Below are 22,364 nucleotides of genomic sequence, written 5' to 3' on the forward strand. Positions count from 1 at the left end.
AACAACAACAAAAGACTGTAGGCCGTGATCGCGCCGCGAATTCAACAAATAGTACGATAGGAAGTAATGCGACATCTAATGTTGTCAATGTCACTACAAATCCGTCATCAAATACCGTGCCCGCCAGCAATAATAATAATGGCTGCAGCGGCAACAATATCCCCAGCAGCAGTAGTAATAATAGTGTTACTAATAATACTAACGCGATCAACGATGCCACTGGCACGGGTAACAACGGCAGCATTAGTGGTAGTTGCAATACCAACTCTTCGTCCCTATCATCTCCCAGCGGCTACGGCGTGTCTGTGTCGGTTGCCGCCTCTACCGTAACGTCTGCTGGTGGTAACAGTAGCAACAACGCCAACAGCAGCAGTAATGCTACTAACAGCAGTAACAGTAATACCACCACCACTATGGGCAGCGCAAATGAATCAAACGCCAACAGCAATGGAGCTACGGCTAGCAACAATACCAGTGCTACAGCTGGTGGCGATTCGGCAGACATTTCGTCCAAGACCAATGAAAACGAATTGAGCGTCTCTACGGGAACGATGCATACGACGACGACAGCAGGAGCGTCTGCTGCAGTGACAACGGTGACGAATTTAGCTTCCTGCGTGGAAGGATTGATGGGCAGTGATACAGGAGTTGATGCACTATCATCGAAATCCTCGACCAGCGCTAAAGTTGTTAGCGGGACGGGAATCACTTCCACTTCAACTGCATCTGGGAAGATCGAACCAACAGCAGCAGCGCAACCGCCAGTTGTTGCAGGCGCGACGAACGCTTCCTCCGTGGAAAATAGTATTGGCGTTTCGTATGTTATACCAGCCGCTACAATGGCGTTGTCTAACATTCCGATAAATGGTGTGAAACCCGATTTGTTATCGTTGAGTTCTAGCACGAACCAATCTTTACCATCGACGGTGGAACTAACGCTCGGGTCGGTGGTAGCGAGTGTCGTAAGTAGCAAGCTTGGCAGTGCTAAAGACGACATTCAACACCTCAAGGAAGAAATTAACGCAAGGTGAGCATGGTCCCTTAACGTATAGCCTTAACTCCGGCATGTCAAACAAAGGGTCCGCGAGCCGCATGGAACTCAAAGCATTTCTTCAATTCGTTGTTCACAAAGGATAAGTTTTGTTTCGATGCGACACGCGAACTAAGATTAATTTGACTTCGCTGGATTAGCTAGCTGTTCGTGAAACGATTTCGTAATACTAATCAACTCTGTATTTTTTTCCACAGTGACTCATTGAACAAACGTAAAGATGAAAATATCAACGAATCAGGCATTTCGGACATCCCGGAAGGTAAGAATCACCTTTTGTTTAAAATAATGTTGTGCAGATCGTCCATAATAATGCGCAAAAGACCATCTCTTTGATTGGCTCATAACGATGGTGTTTGGCAAAAGTTTATCTTCACATTTTACTAGAGTATGTGTTACACACACACAGTTGTTCGACAATATGACTTACTTGCGTATTGTTAAAGAGAGCATTGGTTTACATAGCAAATAATGGCCTTCTGTTCTTGCTAAGAAACCAAAGCTACACGTACGTAAGAAGGTACCCGTGCACACCTTCCTCGAGAAAGAATGCATTTATTTTCATTCCAAAGATGCTAGAAAAAGGGAGTTTTGTTGCAGTTTTATCCCAAATTATTTAATAACAGTTTCGTTGTGGTTGAGTTCAGTTTGCAAATACGTCTTTATTTTCCTACATTTGCTTTCTATATCTGTGATATTTGGGATATGTATGTCATGTCGGTGTTCCATGAAAAGTTGAAGGTGATTTAAGTTGCTACGAATCTCTAACAGTATCTAAAAGCTCGTTACAATTATTAATGCGGCTCTACTACTTGGGGCGGTGTGCGATCTACATTCGCTAGAAACTCTAACCGCGCTTCGGCACCAGTGCTAGATTCCGCTTGAACAGCGTTCGTCCCGTGGCTCTCTTTGGAAATGCTGCCGACAGGCGTGCTCGTGGAAGCCGTACTTGTTGTACTGAGGTTTGTCGTATCGTCTTCGTCCTCTGTGTGACAAAGTTTTCTATGCTTGTGCACAAAATAGTAACTAGGAAACTTGCTACCGCACGTTTTACACGGATAATACTGCACGTTCATGTCGAGGGGTTTCACTTCCCTTTTGAATGCATTACTGCTGCCCCCGCTGCCGCCGCTGTTGGTGGTGGAACTGGAACTTTGGTGTGATCGGCGACGTGCATCGTACACCGCCGGCCTCGGGTGACCAGCTGCTGTGTGTGATGCATGTTTCGCCGTGGACGCGCTGTAGGCTGCAGTAGTTGATTTGTTGTCCAGGCAGAGAGGTATAAGGTGTCTTTTAGCGTGCTTCTGGTAACAGTAATGCGATTTAAATGTGTGTTTGCAGTACACACAAGTGTAGCTGGCGTTTCCTGCAGTATCGGCGATGGATTCCGCATTACAGGCTGCAACGTCCTCTTGACTGTTTTCGTCCTTCTGTTCGTCATCCTGCGACAGTACAAATTGTGGAGCAGCAACAGCTGACTGCAGCCGGGTTTGCTGGTGTTGATATTTTTGAGAACTACTGTTCGACGACGAGGACGAGCTTTCGTACGCGAGCTTTCCTGTGTTGCTGATGTTGCGCGCCATCTGTGGACGAGTAGTGAAACCAAAATATTGCGTGGTTAATAATACGATTGGATAATGACGCGTACCAACTGCTGTCGATTGGTCATTTTGAGTCAACCAATTGAATTGCAGTAATTGTTAGTAGCACTAAATTGATAACGTTTCGTCCTGATAAGCAATCGAGACGAATCACTGCCGGTCTTACCTGTTGGTGAAAGGACGATGCATAGCGCAATGATCGTGAAGCTCGTTTCTTTGCATTGCTTCCGTTGTCTGCTAAACTGAATGCGTCCTCTTTAGATGTTTCCGAATAGTCTGCCGTTCGGTTATTTTTGTTACAACCGTACATGACGTTTAGCACCCTCCGAAATCGTACAGGTCCATCACAGCTCGCAATATCGACGATCACTCCATTTGTTGTACCGTCATTAGCCACGTCTGGCTGATGAACCTTCTGCCGTTTGGCGAAAGTTTTGGGATGATTGTTTTTCGATCGATTCTCGCAATCTAGTGTTGCGGGTACGTCTGAAGTACGGTCGTGTGTTTTACCAAGCGTATCTTCTGGCTTGGATATATTTTCGTTACATTTGCGATCGTCGTTAATATCTTTGGTGTCGCTTTCTAAGAGGGGCGAACTTTGTGGTGACAAAGGCGCTATGCTTTCTTCCTCATATCGCGTTACACTTATGGGACTTTGTGAAGGGGAATGAGCTTCGTGCTGTGGCTCTGCTTCCTCTGGATGTTCACTTGATATGTCATGAACCGTATCTCCGAGACTGCGGAAGGATGCACTTGGAAGCAGATTTATCTGCGATGCGGTAGGAGGTGCAATAAAACTTAATCCCACAGTCGCCATCGCTTTACTCGCAATCGGACGAACTAGTCTGGATGTGCTGTTGGCTGCTGCAAATGCAGAACTCACTGCTGCTTCTGGCTTTGTGTTAAAATAAGCGCGCTGCTGTAAGGAGGAATCGCCGGATATGGAAGTGCAAGTAGAAGCGTTAGTAGCATTGGAGGATGACGACAGATACGTCCGGCATAGCTCAAGTGCCCTTGGCATATGAAGCAAATGGGTCGCTAGAAGAACTCCGAAGATGTTGTCCATCGTAAGATCCAGATAGCCTGTGTACATGTACGATAGTAACGGTGTGAATTGCTCCGGTGTCACATTCGGCAGATACAGCAAGGAGGTCGCGTTCGGTGTGGCTGGTAGCGAGCATATTTCCGCCGTTGTACCAACTCCCGAATGATGTTGTAGAACTCGTCGTAATGGGCCAGCTGGATTGTTTTGGTGTTGATCCAGCGTTCGAATAGCAGCTCTGAGATATCCGCTGTGCGTGGCGAGCAGTGCGGCATGAGCAGCGTAACGTGTGCTGCAAGGATGTGGTCCTACCTCCAGGATCACGTCCGGTGCATTCGGATTAGCCCAGGTACCAAACATGGAAATTTGTCGAAGCTTGTCTCCGTTTCTATTGCCACATACGATCGAATACAACGGAAGTTAGATTCACAAAGCACACAGCCGCACCACTTAATTTAGCATGATCCAATAAAGGATACCCGATTTTGTAAACATGAGAATCCACCTGACACTAGGAGCGAGTAACGACGAACGCTTATTCGCACATGTTCACGAACCAGTTTTCCACGACCACGAGTTCCGAACTTTCCGACCTTACCTCGTTGGCGGTTGGCAATGAATTGAATTTGAACGCACGATTCCTTAGTCACTTTTGGATGCTCCGCATATTTAATTACAAGCGGGACAGGAGTACATAGGCACACGCTTTCCCTCTCGCAGGCTATGCGCAGCATGAGATGATCGTGGAAAACACATACGAGAGATTAGCTCATTGGGAGAAAATGGGCACACGAGCTGCTACGTGAAAAGCAGGTGAGAGATAGAGCAGTAAAGCAATACATTGAGAAGGCACCAGTGCTGGAGAGTCCTGGAGAGCAAACTGGAAGCCAAGAGAGTACTTGAAGAGATATGAAGACATATAAAGGTTGTTAAACAACAAGTTATGGATAATAACTGAGGGGTACGGCGGGAATATTGTTAAAAACAGTACAAAAAGTATCAACAGTAGTACATATTATTCCGCTATTAGTAGAGATGAACGTAGAAGAGAGTTTTAATTGAATATTTGGTGTGTTTGCAGAATTGTTTTCTTACATTTGTAACAGAACTGTATGGCTGATGTTGTAAGATGTTCTTGCAGTTTTGATTAAACTTTGGTATAAATTTATAATTTTTGAAGCAATTATTGCTTTGCTTCTTTGTAGTTGAGTTTCAACGAAACGCAATGAATACTGATCACCACAAAATGAATTTGTGCAAGTACTGCATAGTGGACAGTGGAATGAAGTGGGAAGAAACGTGCAGTATTTGCAGGATGAATGTGTCCCTAAACTGCTGGACCCAGAGGGGAGATTTCGGAGAGACATACCTTTTTTTTGTTGTATGTAAGTAAATGGAAAAGAAAACGGTTCTTGAACGCGCTTCATTCGAAGCGATCGCAGCCGCTTCTGAGATGCCATTTGTGCAGACAAGTCTAAAGAGAATTCCTACAGGGAGGGGAGGAGCGCTGAATGTGGGTATGGAAGGGGGGTCCGAGGTACAGCAAAAAAATCGAATCAAGTTGAGAGTATTTGTTTAACAATTTCATCTATGATTTTTTCGCTGACTCGCTTGCCGATATGATATAACTGTCCGGGGGAACGCCGGACCGCAACCGCAGCGCTACCGCAACCGAGGCACCGGTGACTGACGGTGCCTCGAAAATGTGAACTTAGATTCGTGGAAGATAGGATAAATGCCGGAACACTCGTGTTTTCCAGCGAGCGAAGTGGGAGGATGGACGGCAAAAAAAAAAAAAACGAGTCCTTGCCTAAAGGGAGAAAATGCACGGTTTTTGCTGTGTTCTGGTTGGTATTGCTGTTGTGTTTTTTTTTGTTGGCGTTTCTGTTTGTATCGCACTTCTCCGTGCCGTGAGCTTTCGTAGCAGACCGCTCGGATGTACCGCTGGGAAATAAATGAAACAACAGATTTATTTTTTCCAGTTCCCACCGTTGCGGTTTGCTAAATTGGCGGTACCTTTCAAAGTACTTTTGAATACGCACACGTTTGTTTGATTTTCGGGCACGGTGGTTATACACTGAACAGTATAGACAAGTCAATAAATCTTCCACAAAACACAAACAATAGGGCAAGTAAGAGTTTCTTTGATAATATTTAGGTTTTTGTTTTAAATTGCTTGACTATGTATTAATGATTATTAATTTAGTCTTGTGTCACTAAAAAAGTAAACTATCTAACACAGGAAATATAGCAATTGTTGTTAGATAGCAAGAGTTGGGTCTGCAATTGTCAACAGATTTGGAAATTAAAATCTAGAATGATAAACGAAATCAAACTTGTGTAGTCGTCAAACAAACATAAATTATTGAAATTTATATTTAGAGCTGTAAATTGAGAGATGGAAAAATGAATAACATTCGGGGTGCGAATCTGCCGCGTGCATAATAAGAATGTGAGCAATTCTCTCTTTCTCTCTCTCTCTGATTCTATCCTTTTCCAATTTGTCTGTCCGTGCATATCAAAGTCACGGAGTTTTCCTTCCTATTCCCAAATTGAGGTGGATTTATAACAAACTCATCGTTTGTTGTGCTAAAGGCAATTTGCTCGCGCATTCCATGTTCCATCGCTTTATCGTGTACCGTTGTTTCGCCGTTTTTTTTTTATAAATGGCATTTTTTGTTAATGGTTTGCAAATAAGAAAAACGAAGTGTATGCAAAATTGGCCGCCTGTGCGCAAAGAGAGGGGGTGCGGTGTGTGCCCTGCGCTAAAAGGAGCAGAGGGGCGGCAGCGCATTGTACAAGAAAGAAGAAGGGTAGAACGCCGAAAACGACGACGAGATGACACGACGATGACGATATCACCAGTATTAACTTATCGACAATGGGGTAACTTTCGACCGAGCATGGTTGAAATCTTCCGAAATGACAGCAAATATTTGAAGGTGGTTTCGTTTGCGCGAGCAGAGTGTAATTTTATGTGCTTTTATGATGTTTTTTTTTTCGCGTTATACGAGAGGAACGAAAGTACACAAGAAAGGACGATGAATAAAGAAAGGCATCATGCATCATCCTGCTGATGTCCGAATATTTTACTCGCTGACGAATATTACAAGGAACAAGGAACATTTGCGCTTTTTAGAATGCACGCTGCTCGAGTAAGAGACAACTTGTTGATCCTTCGTGTCGTTTATTTGGATTTGTTTCAGACCTAATTAAATCGAATCTATCGCATATCAAATTGTTGACTGTTCTTCATGAAGTCACCTTTTTTGTACAGATGGGTGGGCTACCTACTGTAATTTTCAAGTTGGCTTCTCGCATGATTGGTTCTTTGTTGCTACTTTCCATATCGTTTGTTGTTTTTTAATCCTCAGCATGGCATTTAGTCCTCATCCCTCGGGAGGGTGAGCTATCGTTTTCCTAAATCGAAGATACACAGAACATTCTTAATAGTGTACATTCTCGCCGCTACCACCTACCAAGCGCAACGTGCGAGCGCAAATCTGAACATATTCTTTAATCTCCGCTTCCTTCTTTTGCTGTGTTCCCGCACGTGAAATCCGCCCGTCCTTGCCTTCCTGTCGGGAGGAAGCATGCGATAAAGATGGTTCCCTTTTGATAACTGTGCTTCATACGATTGTTGGTGTCGTTCATTTAAACCACTTTTTATTATCAATTCCCTTTGGTGAGTTGAAATAGCGTTGGCCACTCATCACCGACGGTGAGCAGTTGGGCGGACAGAAGGGGACTGGAAATGAAAAATTGTGAACAACGACGACGGACGTGATGGGCAAAAAGGGTGAAATATCTTTGAAAGTTTGTAGGTTCGTAGGTAAAAATGCGAAAGAAAGACAGTGAGGGAGAGCTTAACGATTGCGATAGATGATGCAGAGGAGGAGAGAGGAGAGAAGGAGAGGAATGATACCGGCGTCCGGGTCCGGCAAAAGGGGCACGACAAACCCAAGCCCACCCGCCGGACCGGACCGAATAGACATCATCGAGGTGGCGAGCAGGATAGGCACAGCAAGGCAGGAGGAAGCGAGAGAGTGCGATCAAGAGAGTAGGTACAAAGGACAATCCGTTTTTTTTGTACTGCACTGTCCTTTCACCCTCAGTTCTTCTTTGTTCATATTGGTATTTGTGAATATATTAAAAATTAATGCAATTATACTAATTTGTGGATTTTATATGAAGAATTTTTCCTTGCCGCCCATGGCAACGTACTCACTCGGCTAATCGGTACGATCCGGCCGCCTCGGCTCGGGACCCAATTCTACACTGTGTCTGTTTTTTTGGTTTCCTTTTTTAGGAATACTTTTTTAACGCTTTATAATTGGTTGGTGGTGAGCAATGTTGGATGGCTGTGCTTCGTTATTTTAGGGAGAAGAAAATTGTTAACTATTCCAAATGACGTTTCTTATTGCTGCATACAAACGAGGTGAAATAGTCAGGCGATAGAGTTAGGATTTGAATAGAAGCTTGCATACCTAATACAGTTTAGTACTAATAATAAAAATGACTTTACAACACAATCAGAACCATCAAACACGCTAACATCGGATGCTTCAATGCCTATTTATTGATGCATCGGTTTGTCAATTATTGTAATGAAATTAGTAATATTTGTAAAATTGCACAAAGAACAGGACGAACTCATGTAACAGTTTGTTGTAAACTTATCAAAGTGCAAAAGATGCGCATTCTCTCTCTCTCTCTCTCTCTCTCTCTCTCTCTCTTTTCGCTGGGTGAAATTGCGATGGTCACACTACAACTGCTCCCTATTCTAACAGAATATGTAACCCAAAATCCGTTATTGAGTCGCGTAAATTTCATTGTCCCATCGGAATTCCATCGCAAAATGATTTAATTATTCATCTGTACGATGCGAGCATCGAATTGTGGTGCTCCGATGTGTTGTAGTAACAGCACAAAGCGGTGGATGCGTTTAATCACACAGAACCCACCCGCCGGCCCACCTTGCCAATTGTCCAGTGCATGACGGGCGGCAAGATCATCAGCTAGCAGAGGGGGGGGGGGGGAGCAGTAAAGTGACGGAGTAAAAGTGCGGCCGCCTCCCATGCCATGCGGATGCGGATGGGAGAATCCGTTTGCAAAATGGTGAAAATGGCTGAACAAAATCCAAAGCGATCCAATTTCGATTTGATGTCCGTTTGTAGCATCTTCCACTTCCGCTGGAGATGATCCATATCCTTCCATCCTCTTCCGATTGGGTGTGGGGTTGGTTGGGTGGATGGATCCCCGTACACACTTCGTTGTTGTAAAATAAATGCTAGTTACGTGGATTCGCAGGGTTCGCTCCATCCTTGATTGTCATCCGGCGGTAAGGGATTAGAGGAAAAATGGACACTCGAGTGGGTTTCCGCGCGCTAATCGATATGATGTTTGCTGCTGCACCAAGCGTATCAACTCCGGAGCGTTATTGTAGCCCGGCCCGGAGCGAGTGTTGTGCTTTGGCAGTCCGGTTCAGTAGTGTCAAATTGGTCGAAGAATCGGATAATGTAATGCTTCCATTAATCTCAATTGGGGGAGCTCAATTGCTTTGTGGCTGGCTGCGGGCAATGATTTTATGCTGAACGACATCCGAGTCTTCGAGAAGGCTGAACTGGCTTTCTCGATTTGACAAACCTGAACGGTAGTTGCCCGACTGTGTTCGGTTGTGGATGCGTGATTTGTGCTTTTCGTATGAGCGTGTGTGTGTGTGTGTGTGTGTGTGCGGGCGCGAGCGCGTGCCAACCGGAGCAGAAGAAAGGGGGCATGCATGCAGCAGTGGGCATTCCGTTTAATTTCGCGGTATCTGTCAATTCTGCATATGTTCGCATCGATCCCTGAATCGGGTTGTTTATCTTGGCGATATTTTGATTCAATTACTCGTGGAAAATATTAACGTGTGTCGGTGGTTGGCTAATGGGCGAAAGAGAAATGGCTTTGCGAGTGGACGGATGGATGGATGACGGTATCATTTTGGAAAGTGCTCCTGTGCTGTGTATTAAAACCTGCATCGTGGGATTTTGATTTTACTGTGGCAAGATACGGCTTCGTCCTTGGTGCAGAGCTGTCGATGAGAGATAGTTTTGCTTGCTTTTCTTTTTTTGTAAAACTGAACTGGAGATGTTGCGGGTTTTTGTTTTGGGCTTTATAAAACTCACTCACTTTTCAAAATAAAATAAAAAAAACGTTCATAACTACTAACGTACGTACGTACGTACGTACTGTCTGTGGCTTAGCTAAATGTTACATGGGCATGCAGCGAACCGCACACGAAAGCGCATCATTCCCAAATCGATATATTTGTTTAACATGTAGATTCAAATTGAGCCATGTTTACTGCCGACTAGAACACGTTGGTCCCCACCGTTACATAGCGGGGTGGACACGGACCGGGGACTACCGACTAGTAAATAACCTTAGCTAGCAGAAGCGGATTCTAGTGCTAGTAAGCATACATTATTGATCGTTTCGATAAGCATGGGAATGATTGTAATTATATTTAAATAATAAATCATAATTGACATCCATAATACAAACATGTGGGGACTAACGAAGGGCGTAAATGCGATGCGTTTGGGTTTACCATTCGCGGTTCGTTGGAATTGTTGGAAAAGTTACGACGATGCTAATCGATTGGTTTTGGCGAGCGTGTTAGGGTATTGAGCAGACAACGAGCAGGATTTCACTAAAAACTTTTTGGCAACACGACACGAAACGGATATTGACATGCAAATTGGTTGCAAATGTCGTTGTTACCCGTTCGGTTGCAAACAAACAATCTGTAATGGAATTTACGATTCCAGTTTTATGAGCAGATAGATCATTCATCCCCGCTGCTCCTGAGCATCATTGAGTGTGCGGAGAAACGCATGAAACCAATTGCTTGCTCACAATTAGCTTGTTCTCATAAATGTATTGTTCTCGGAAAGTTTCTGCCGAATATGAAACCATGAATGTTCTTCGCCTCTACATCGGTTGAGCAAGTTTCGTCGAAAAAGTGCACAAGTACAGGGCAAAGAAAAGAAGTACACAACTTTGTGAAACTCGATAACATTTCCCGTTGGGGGAATCATTCGCGCGCATTAATTAAATTGAATTAATTAAATGAATGAGTGAGTGGTTAAAGGAGCGAAAAAGCGAGTAAGCAATCAGTGTGCCAGCCAGCCAGCCAGCCAGCCAGCCCGCCAGCTACCGCGCCAGTTAGTTTGTTAGAGTATTTGAACGATTTTCCCGTGCTCTGTCAGCGCCTTTATCACAGCTCCAGTTTGATTGGTGGACGACGACGGTGACGGCCTCGCGGCGCGTGTGGGTGGGGTTTGGTGGTGCCGTGGGTTACGACCATGATGATGATGAGTGAGCCTCTCCGCTCCTTGAAGGACGCTGGTTGAATGCGCGATGTTCAAATTCATATTTTACCCTTGCTCCGGTCGCAATGTTTCACTTGCAAAAGCGGTGGTTGGTGGTAGTTGATTAGGTGTTGGCGAGATGAATTTAACATTAACGCTACATTTCCCATGAAATATAAAATAATATGATCAAGTGGAATCCACTTCGGCCTGGCGGTAGCGCGGTATCACCAAACCCAAACGGTTGTTTGCTCGGTTTTCGTCCCAAAAGTCATCCGGTAATGATGGTACATAAGTTATGTGCGCGTGACGATGTCCGATGGAGGAGACCGATGGTAGATGATGATGGAGAAGGAGAGTTGGAGTTGGCATTAGGTGCGCAATTTTGGAAACGGATTCTTGCTTGCCTTGCTTGTTTGTTGCATGTGTTGATTCTGCGAGGGCGTGTATTGGCAGTGGGCCCTGACTGTAAAGAGCCAGCTAGAGCCTGCACATGGTCTTCCTTGCTTAGAAACTTGCCCTTTCTCTCGGTCCCTCGGCTACCTAACGAATGTTTTGCCGAAATAATTACTCCGGTAATAATTGCGCTTTACAAAGTTCTTTACTTCATATTTTCGTTCTGGGTGAGTTCTGGCTCAACGGAAAAAATGGTTAGGTAATCTGTTTTATGCACCAACCATTTATAATAGGTCTTAATCCTGTTTGCTGTTGTACGACTTGTAATAGAGCGGATACGTACAGTTTATACAGTAATAAAGGATAACTCAACCATTTTTTAAATATTTTATGAATTATCTAAAAGTTACAAATCCGTTTAAATGATTTTTTCTCTCACTCTCTCTTTCTCTTTGCAGACAAAACAAACGTTACAGGTGCGCTACACACGTGTTTCATCTGCAAAACAGAGTTATGTTCACGTACTCGACCCATCGAGCGAAGTCGCGCCGCGCAGTACGGCATACCGGAGGCAGAGATACCTGCCGGGGCGAGAATCTGCAATAGCTGTCAATGTAAATCGGTCAAATCGCGCTACACTCACTGTCCGCTTCCGACCTGCCCGAACCCGAAAGATCGTGTGAAGCGTTTCCGCAACCTTCCGCCACGGTTGTTCGAGCTGGCCCCCGAAATACGTGACCCGATCGTGCAAGAGCTTCAAATACCACCGAATGTGAGCAAATGCTGTTCGGCATGTTTAACGCGCATTCGGCGCAAGATGGGGCCCCATCTGCTGGGTAGCACCGTACTCACCGAGGACGAGGTTAACCGGTTGAAAAAATTATTGCAAGAATATGGCCCGAAATGGAACCAGTTTGCGGAGACGCTGTCGAAGCCTGCCCTTGCTCACAAAAACTTCTACTTTTACTATCAGAAAAAGTATGGGCTTGATGTAGCATTGAACGAATACTACAAGCTGCATCCCAGCGAGGATAGTCGTCCGGCCATGACGGATGGGGACGAGTCGGACCTGAGTGCTGGATCGTCGTCTTCGGATGAGCGGGACGGTGACAGTGACACGACAGCGTCGGCCGAAAGTCCAACCAGCGGCAATGCAGGCGGTGGAACGGGCGTTTCGCTCGGCAATGTGACGGTGGGGACGAAGGGCAACGCTAATGACGGTACCTCCCTCTCGGAAGGTGCGACTACAACGAAGCTAGACGAGGGTGGCATAATTATGCTAGGTGGTGGTGGAGGGAGCAGCGTATCATCCGGCGTTATTGGCAATAGTAGTAGCGCGGGCAACAGCGCCGGTGGTAGTGGCAGCGAGGTGACAATTTCTCTTGCACCTCCACCGAAAACAACGGCGACGACGATTACTGGTTCCTCTTCTTCGACGTCTTCGGGAGGTAGTGGCGTGGCGTACGAGGATGAGCGCTTGCTTCCGCCCGGTCAACCTCAACCGAGGAAACCATTACGACACACAGAAGAGTATGATAGTTCTGCGACAGAAACAGCAGACGAAGAGAATGAATCGTCTCCGGCGAACAGACAGAGCCCTAAAGTTTCTCTTCCACATCCTCCCATACCGCATGCACACTACCCACCTCCATTGCATCATAGCTCGGGAATTGCGATGCTGCACAACTCCATCAACAGCGCTCAGCAGCAATCGAATGGTCCACGAACCAATGCCATCGGAGGCGGTGGTGGTGGTGGTGGTGGTGGTGGTGGTGCTGGTAGTGACCTCAGCTCGGCACTGAATGTACGGGACGTGGTGTTAAACGTGATTGAGAGATCGCTAAAGAATAATTCCTTGACGGCAACTGGTAAGCCGCCTCCCCCAGGGTTACGTGACCTGCAGTTTGGGAGCGGTGGTGCTCCTCCTGTTTCCGCTGGACAGCAGCAACTTCAACTTGGCGGCGGCGTACCTGGCTCGGCTTCATCCGTGTCTTCATCGGGAACAAACGCTTCGTCTACAGCGTCATCGATGATGAGAGATTATCGCGATGGGCCGAAGGTGGTGCTTGCCTCAGCGCCAGGCGTTGCTCAGTCGATTGCTGGTGTAGGAGGTTCGACCGTATCGTCGTCCCAGTCTGCGCAGCAACCGAATCAGCTTTCGATGCCAGTGTCTAGCTTAGGTATTACGGTGGTAAACTCTCATGGACAAATAATTGCATCGCCAGGAGGGCAACAGCAGCAGCATTCATCCCTGCCGCCCCCGCTCGTCGGTGGTCATGTACAGTTAAGTCATCATCATGCACTGGGTGGTCAAATACCAGCTACTATCACACCCATTCCACATTCTATGCATCTTGGAGCATCGTCCAATTTGAACTCCTCGGTCGTGCGTACGCCGAACGATGAACCGCAGACGTTGGATCTCAGCATTAAAAAAACGCCCCGTACGGAGGCCATGGCTGTTGCGTCCTCGGCGGCAACAAAGCTAGTGGAGGTTGTTGGCAACAGCAACAGTGGAGGTGGAAGCTTTCCGCCACCCCCGGCACACAGCCACAGCAATAGCAACCACCATCTCGGTGGTGGTCCCTCGGGCGGAAGCAACGGCACCGGGTCCAACAGTGGAAATAACAATAATGTTAACAGTAAGTTCCATCTTGGTCATCCGGGACCACCAAACTCGCACGGTGCATCGGTGACGGTATATCGAACAGATGGTGCGTTTTCCGGACCGAACATTCCATCGTCGTCCACTGTTGTGGGAATTGTAGGAGGGGGCGGGCCGTACGTGAGCTACCATCCGCCCGGGTCGGGTGCGCCTTCCGATGCCATGGGTCGACCGTTAACGAAATCGCCATCAGGTACCGGGGCCACGTACCTCAGCATACCCCCGCTTGGCGCCGGTCCGGGGCAGAGCAGTGGAGGAATACCGATGCAGGTACCATCCGGCCCAGGACGTCAGTCAACGTTGTCCTCGCTTACGCCGCCTCCACCACTGTCTGGTAGTGGAGGACCGAAGGGAAAGAACACTCCCAAGCTAAGTCCCAAGATGGCGGGCAGTGGATCGGTCAGCGGGGTACCGAAAGGAGGTTCTATTACGCATGGCACGCCCGTACAGCAACAACAGCAACAGCAGCAGCAGCAGCAACAACAACAGCAGCAGCAGCAGCAGCAAACCCAGTTAATCATTCAAGGTCAGTCGGCCTCTACGGCAACATTAAGCCCGCGGTACGAAAATCATCTTCTGCGCCAAACGCCACCATCATCATCGGTAGCTGCCGGTGGACGACCGGGTGCATCTTCGTCGCCTGTTATAATGAGTGACAAATTCATCGGCTCCATAACGCAAGGCACTCCTGTGCATGGGGGCAGTGGAGGACTGTTACCGGACAAGCGCTCCAACTCGTCCGCATACGACTACAAGCGCCAGAGTCCGGCCCAGACGATAGTAGTGCCTGGTGGTCATGCTCTACCCATTCAGTTTAGTCCTTACGGGGCGGGAGTGCGTGGCGTTGGCGGAGGCAATGGCAATGGAGCTCCAGGTGTGGCAGCGTACTCGTCGCTTGAACCAACTTCTCAGCAGCTCAGCTCGAGGCAAATCATTATGAATGACTACATAACGTCACAGCAGATGCAGGGCCGAGCTGCGGGAGCTGGTGGCAGTGGACCGGTCGGTTCTTCTGGCGTTGTACCTTTGGTTGTGAACTCAGCTGCCGGCGGACGCTCCGGAAAAGAATCTCCTTTGCCACGGAGCAGCACGGTAGGCGGTCCTACTCCACTGTCGATGCCGCCGGGATCAATTTACGGACTTGTGGGAAGCAACGTGGTTGGTGCGTCCCCGTTGGGTATTGTCAGTAGCCGGCAAGCGCAGAACGACTATCTTAGTCGTACGTCACCAGCTGCAGATCATGTGAACAGGTACGCGTTTTTTGTTTGTGTCTGGGTCATTAGAGAACTCATTAATAAAGAAGGTTAAGTAAAGCAGCATTACACTGTTTTGTGGTTTTAACAAAAAATCACCATTATGACCAATCACCAATATTATGATCAATGTTTATAATCAGTGTTTGATGAATTGTACATTTTTCAATTGCAGAATCTCACCGGTGTATAGTAATACGTCTAGTCCACATCGAACTCCACCACCGCCACAGCGGCAAGGCGTTATACAGCGTCATAATACTAGCAGCAACAGTGCGAGCAGTAGCGGACCGGGCAATGGAGGTAGTAACAGTGGCAATACAGGCAGTGTAGCGATGGTCGTCGGGGGAGGTAGTGCCTCTTCCAAACCGCCAAGTCCAGCGCCTCGCTATCACTTGCCAACACCGCTGCCGCCTCATCACTATCTTCAAGGTATGCAACATATGTAAAATTGGTTTGGAAAAATGTGATTTTCCTAGCTTTTTCAAAGAAATATCCATTTCGAATGAGTCAGATGGAGGAGAATAGGTTCCTGTTTCCAGCAGAACATGGTTGTTGCCATTTTTGACATTTTTTTTACCATTACGTTTCGGTTGCAGATGCATTTACTTCGTTCGTCGATTTAGCAGTGCAACAGCCGCCGATGACCGTTCCGCACAAAGACGATGCAAAACGGTCGGTAATCGATCAACAGCAGCAGCAGCAGCAGCAACAACAGCCGCCGCCGCCGCCAACGCTGTCGTCGGGGTTGTCCGTTTCTTCTGCCCATCATCACGACATGCGCTATCAGCATCCTAGCATGATACCTTTCCATCATCAGCAACAACATCATCATCAGCAGCAGCAGGCCAAACAAGCCTCCCAACAACAGTTGCACCAATCGCATCAGCAGCAAACACAGCAACAACAATTGCACCAGCAGCTGCACTCACAGCAGCAATCGCAGGATCAGCAGTCCAACAAAGGGCAGTTGCAGGAGCCAGGCAAATTGCAGTCACTGGAACACTCGAAAGGCCAGTCACAGGCACATTCGCAGCACCAAACGCAATCCCAAGCTCATCAGCAGTTCCAAAATCAGCCACCACAATCGCCACAACCGCCGCCGCCGCCGCATTCGCAACATCAGCAAGCGAAACAGTCTCAGCCACCGTCGTCGTCCATGGGATCGCAACAGAATCCGCAACCACAGCAGCATCATCCAGCGCAACAGCAGCAGGAAAATCCAGACAGTGAGCAGGAACACCAGAAGCAACAACAGCAGCAGCAGCAGCACCAGAAGCAACAGCAGCAGCAGCAGCTGCAGCATCATTTGCATCAACAGCAACAAGCGGCAGCAGCAGCAGCTGTCGCCCATCTCACATTGCGACAACAGCAGGTATGTTCGAGCACTAATACTGCAGAGTGTTTCAAATATTTGACCTAAAAATAACTTCTGTCGCGATTCTTGTCTAAATGCGAAATGGAAATGCAATTTTGCGCCCCAGTTCCTCCATGTGAGCAGGTCATTTCCCTTCGTTTGAAATCAATGGGAATGATCCGAAAGTCGCGCACTGTCAAAAAAGCCGAATACTTATACAAAAAATGCCTTACAAGATGGCTTCTGACGACAGTTGATAGCCCCTTAAAAAAATCGGAAAAAATGTAGAAAGAAGTGGGGGAATCCGGGGGTAAAGTTTCGCAAATACTTTAACAAGATGTGTTGCTTTTTCGAAACAGGTTGACATGCAGCGTCGACATCAGCAGCAATCTCCGATGCAACCTTCGTTGCAACAGCTGGGGCCTATTCCGTCGTATCAACGGGATCCTCATGCGGAGCAGCGGGATCGTCGCGATGAGCTAAACTTCCGAGAGCGCGTTGAACTAGAGCGCTCGATTATGGTGGAAAGGGCAGAACGCGAGCGGGATCGGGAGCGTGATCATCGTGACCGTGAGCGAGAGCGCGAACGTGACCGTGAACGAGAGCGGGAACGTGATCGTGATCGCGAGCGGGAACGCGAACGTGAACGCGAGCGGGAGCGCGAACGTGAGCGTGATCATCGCGAGAGACGTGAGCTGGAACGTGAACAGCAGGCACGCGATCAGCTGCATCGCGATCGCGAGCGTCTCGATCGGCATCAGGAGGCAGAGGAGCGCCGAAGAAAGCAACACTACGAAGGGTTTTTACCAGATCGACGAGACAGGTAAGAAAACGTTGTTCATGAAGGCGGGAGGATTGTTTGTAAAGGGAAACGGTAAACACGGGCTGCTAACCAACCCCTGTGTATCGTGTATACGTTTCAGAGCGATCGAATTGATGGGCGCTCGCACTACCTCGGATGGGTCACTCACAGCAGCCAATTTGATTGATGCTATCATTACACATCAGATCAGCCAAACCGCGGTCGAACCACCCCCAATGCAGTCGATACGGGATTCTCACAGGACACCATACGTAAGTATTTAGCATCCAGCCAAGCCCGCTTGAAGTGTTATTTAACTTAAAGCTTAACCGGGTGTAATATTAACGTGCTCTTTATTGTTGTTGTTGCTCGTCTGCCTTCAGCGTTCCATGGCTATGCAGCAGGTGATAAGTGAGATTAATGGCAGTAAATCCCATTCGCCGAACGTAATAAACGTCGATTTGGATTCGGACAGCGTGCATCCGCACCACAGACGAGGAGATGGAAGTGGAATGAGTGGAAACAATCTCAGTGGCGTGAAAAACATCACGCTCGGCGAGCTGACGGAATCGATCATAGCGAAGGATTACTCACCGAACCCGAACCCATATCTGTCGCTGCGGCCACCAATGATACCGTACGGTGCGGCATCGGCAGGCACTGCCGGTGCGGAAGCGATTCTGGCAGCCGATCACTGGAAGCATCGGCGGCCCGCATCGGTGGCAACAACATCAGGCAAGGAGGAACAAATGCAACAACAACGTGTACATGAAACGCCGAAAGGTCCTGGCCGAGTGACGCCGGAAGATCGCCACATCATACGATTGGCACAATCGCCTGGACCAAGAAATAAATTCCACGAATCCGTTTCACCCGACGCACAACAATTCTTCCATCCGGGTGCACAACATTTGGGTCGTGGTGTTGCTGGAGCGGGAGGTGGAGGTGGAGGTGGAGGAGGAGGCCCTCATGCCGGTGCTGCCGGAGGGCGGGATAACTTTGTGTTAGATTTTTACGTAAAAAATCGTATCGTCGAAGCAATGCGCACTGAGGACGAGAAGCGAGCCTCGTCGGACGCGTCGATGGTTGTAGTGGTTGATGGCAGCAGTGGTGGTGGTGGAGCTGGAGGTGGAGGCGGCAGTGGAAATCGAAATGTCGATCGTCAGCAATCTTCTCCCCGCAGTTTTCAAAACCTCTCCCCACATCCGGCATCCGCTCACCATCACGTGAAGGAGATGGGTTTGATTGATCGTAGTGGCACTCCTGCCTCGGGAGGAAGCGATGTTGGGCAGCAGCAGCAGCAACAATCGCACCATTCGTCGATGGAAGAGCAAAAACAGTCTCAGCAGTACCCGCAACATTCGGCACCCTCGTCCTTGCTGTCCTCCACATCCGGCTCGACTACCACGAGTCCGGCAATTGTCCACAGCACGTACCATCAGCAACCGATCACGACCTTCACAACCCCACCAACGTACGCGTATCCGTTCAGTGCCCTTACGGTCGCCAGTGGGGCTCCACCACCAACTACTTCCTCCACCTCCGGCCATCCTTCATCTTCGGCCTCATCCGCTACCACTTCCATAGCGACGACGATGATGGGAGCCGCCGGAGGCAGTGGCAGTAGCAGCGTTGGCGGCATGAAATCCATCAACACCGCCGGGATGATCCTTGCCGGCAGCAGTCCCGGCGTTGGCGGTCCTAATAGCGCGATCGGATTGAACAGTGCGGCCGGTGGTAACGGTCCCGGTGGTGCCGGTGGTGTGCTGACTGACGATCGTCACGGCGGTGCACCTGCCATGGAACCGAAACCACTGCTGTCTGCTCAGTACGAAGCACTCAGCGATGAAGATTAAGGGTGGTGAACTATGATGCGCGGAATGCGGGCGGGGAAGGATTGTCTCTCGGTTGGTCGGTCCGGGGTCCCCGTACAGTTAATGTGTATTATGCATCAGTTTTTTTCTTTGTTTTTTGTGCACTCGGAAGGTAATTGGCATTCCGGTGATGGCTAGGAGTCAACTGAAACATTCATTCGACTTGTTGGTGGTGGATTCTTATCCGTTAACGGTGTTGGGTTGTGGTGGTGTGGGTCAGCTTTTGCATGTCACACCACTGCGGTAAGATGCGAAAAAGTCTGAGCGCTTCTCTTGAAACACTGAACAATTGTGCTTACAATGACGCGTGTTTGGTGCGCGAAGAAATGATGCGTGCAAACAAGACAACTCTGGATGTGACGACGCTGAAAACGACGGAGGGCGAACGAATTTTACCTGCATATGCCACAGAAAACAAACACACACACACACACCACAATATAACAAACAAACAAAACAAAACAAACCAACACACAATATTAAACCACACTTCATATGCGCCATACATTAGACAAACGAGAAAGCAATAATCGCAGTTTAAAAGTCATAAGAAGAAAAAAACCCACACTTGAACGCGCGAGACAGGGAAAAAGAGAGAGAGAGCGAGAGAGCGAGCATATGTAGTAGATTGATCGGGTGCCCGTGAAGCTTAAGGAATGACAACAACTACCTTTTTTTAAATTTTATTAGTACTACTTACACTACCGAGGAGCAGCAGGAATATGTGGTTTTGTTTTACTACTATTGGGTATAGTATTCGATAATACCGGGCTTTTCAGTTGAAAGCATTGTAGAAGCATCCATTCTTTTCGTCGGCTCCTTAGATGAAATGGTAAACAATGCTAGTTGGCATGGGAACGGCTTGAGATGATAGGGAAAAGGAAGTTGATTCCCCTGTCTTCTGAAGCCGTTCCCATGCCAACTAGAATGGATGCTTCTACAGCGTCAACTGAAAAGCCCTGTAATCCGTCTTTGTCAAACGTATATTTTACATGATTTTATAACGTTTAAAAATGACTATTAAAAAAATAATTCAAAAGCAAACGCCGCCACAATTTGTTTTTTCATTAAACACATCTTTACGAAAACATTTTGCATGATTGAATGTTTCGTTCGTGACTCTTTTATGGATTGTGTATCGATCGACGAAGCTCTTCCTCGTTTGTTTCTTTTTAATATTCCTGGGGTGAAAATCTTAAAAAGGGAAACCAGATATGAAATTAGAGGTGGAATTGATGTGGAAAGATATATAGAGATCAATTCCAAGTTGATAGATGCTTGTACACACAAACTACCACATACCTTCAAACACACACTCACACAGACACAGACACAGTTCCGAAAAAAACAAGCTAAAGCAGCTGTTGATAGTATAAAAGCAACATTATTAAGCCGTACGAGGCACAGAATAAAAGGATGAGCTGTGGTTGGGTGGCGAAGAGATAAGATGAAATAAGCCACCATGCGCCCCCCCATGCGACATTATTCGGTAACCGCTTGTTGCTTCCCTGCTGCGCTGCGCAAGGACGACGGGGGTGAGATGCGTGTGTGTAAAATAAAGGAAGGACTGCCGTTTTTTTTTTTATAACTGTGAATATGGCTTGATCATGTGTTTGAATTACGTTGCTGCAAAGATCGCAACCACGACCATACACTGGACCTTAGACGACGACGGCGGCGACGACGACTGCCCTTCTTGATGATTGAATGTGTACATTTGTGTGTGTCTTGTTTGGGTTTTGGTTTGTGAAGCGAATATTATCGGTATACGGATATGGATGGATGATAAGCAAACATGAAAAGAAAGGGGCGAATATGTGAAGTGAAGCTGAAGATGATACTAATGGATTAGTAGTAGAAGACGTTGGAGTAGCAAGCAGCAGCTAACTGTTGTTGGCAAGGACATTACTCAAGCAGACGAAGAACAACAGCCAACCAGCCCTCACACTATGTACAGCAATGAGACAGAAAGGACAGAAGAATGATGAAACCTACATACAAAAGAGAGATAGAGAGAGGAGAGAGAGAGAGAGAGAGAAAATATGCAAACAATACAAATACGCTGCAGATGAGCGTTAGGAACGGCAATCTTTGTTTTTCTGTTAATCCTATTTTTTCTTCCTTTAATGTTTCTTAGTTTACGGCATTATAATGTATAATCGATTTTGTTCATTTTATTTTTCCAGCGAGTAATTTATCGGTTACGAAAAATGATTAGAATATGCATTAAATACAGAGAAAAGCACGAGAAGGACGAGGGGGAGAGAGGGGAGGGGGGGGGGAGTAAAGTATATTGCAAATTTATATGTAAGAAAAATACAACACACACACACACACACACACACGAATAGCATCTGAGTGAATGCTACTAAATCGATGATAAAAAGTTGTAATAGGAAGAAGAAACAAAAACATAATAGGAAACCATACAAAAGCTACTGCTACTGCACGGAACACAAGCGTGGAGACAAGATAATACAAAGCAGTCTTCTTGTAACTTGTAGATGATCAAGGCGATGATGATGATGATGATGATGATGCAGTGGATATATGAGACGAACTGAGGAAGGAAGAGCGAGAGAAGAAGCAGCAACAAATGCAAACCGATATGATATGAATATAAGACCGAGTAGATAGTGAGATAACACGTAACTAAAAGTAAACAAACAAAGAAGTAAAGAAAATAAACTGAAAATGTACATGAAGTTAAGATGTGGAGTTTGCGTTTGCTTTTGTAACCCTTACCGAACGGCTGCTACTTACTCGCCTGACGCCTGACGCCTCTTGAAGAAGGATGCTATAGGATCTCCATACCCTACTTCCGACTCAATACGTCCACGGCGTACAGAACGGTAACATATTTCTCCGATAAGTCTGAGCTTGGATACACGGGGAAAACCCCAACCCCTTGGGAGGATGGGTCATATGGCTAAATTGAGCGGGGGACGGGGGGATGGCCAACGTCTGT

The 22,364-nt window shown here is 47.1% G+C and overlaps 2 protein-coding genes across 2 annotated transcripts in view; one reads left to right on the plus strand and one right to left on the minus strand.

Annotated features, from left to right (window-relative positions):
* LOC118512398 overlaps positions 1-22,106 on the plus strand; it is a 40,651-nt gene extending 18,545 nt beyond the window's left edge. Inside the window, 8 exon segments of the mRNA XM_036056780.1 lie at positions 1-1,027; positions 1,249-1,313; positions 11,904-15,360; positions 15,539-15,795; positions 15,963-16,738; positions 17,080-17,543; positions 17,644-17,794; positions 17,906-22,106. The exon segment at positions 1-1,027 is cut by the window's left edge and continues 11 nt beyond it. Of these exon segments, the coding sequence (XP_035912673.1) occupies positions 1-1,027; positions 1,249-1,313; positions 11,904-15,360; positions 15,539-15,795; positions 15,963-16,738; positions 17,080-17,543; positions 17,644-17,794; positions 17,906-19,378 (7,670 nt within the window). The 3' untranslated portion in view covers positions 19,379-22,106.
* LOC118512400 lies at positions 1,561-4,286 on the minus strand. Its single transcript, XM_036056782.1, has 2 exons — positions 2,819-4,286; positions 1,561-2,634 (listed from the first exon to the last, which is right to left on the minus strand). The coding sequence occupies exons 1-2, from the start codon at positions 4,052-4,054 to the stop codon at positions 1,846-1,848; spliced, it is 2,025 nt and encodes a 674-aa protein (XP_035912675.1). The 5' UTR covers positions 4,055-4,286; the 3' UTR covers positions 1,561-1,845.
* Positions 22,107-22,364: the final 258 nt, after the last annotated feature.

This window comes from Anopheles stephensi, chromosome 3, assembly GCF_013141755.1.
Source record: "Anopheles stephensi strain Indian chromosome 3, UCI_ANSTEP_V1.0, whole genome shotgun sequence".
Taxonomy (NCBI): Eukaryota; Metazoa; Arthropoda; class Insecta; order Diptera; family Culicidae; genus Anopheles; species Anopheles stephensi.

Excerpts from the sequence above, each read along its gene's own strand:
- LOC118512400 (XM_036056782.1), bottom strand. The coding sequence starts at position 4,054 with ATGTTTGGTACCTGGGCTAATCCGAATGCACCGGACGTGATCCTGGAG. Across the intron at positions 2,635-2,818 it reads CATCGTCCTTTCACCAACAG|ATGGCGCGCAACATCAGCAA; the intron begins GTAAGACCGGCA and ends ACTCGTCCACAG.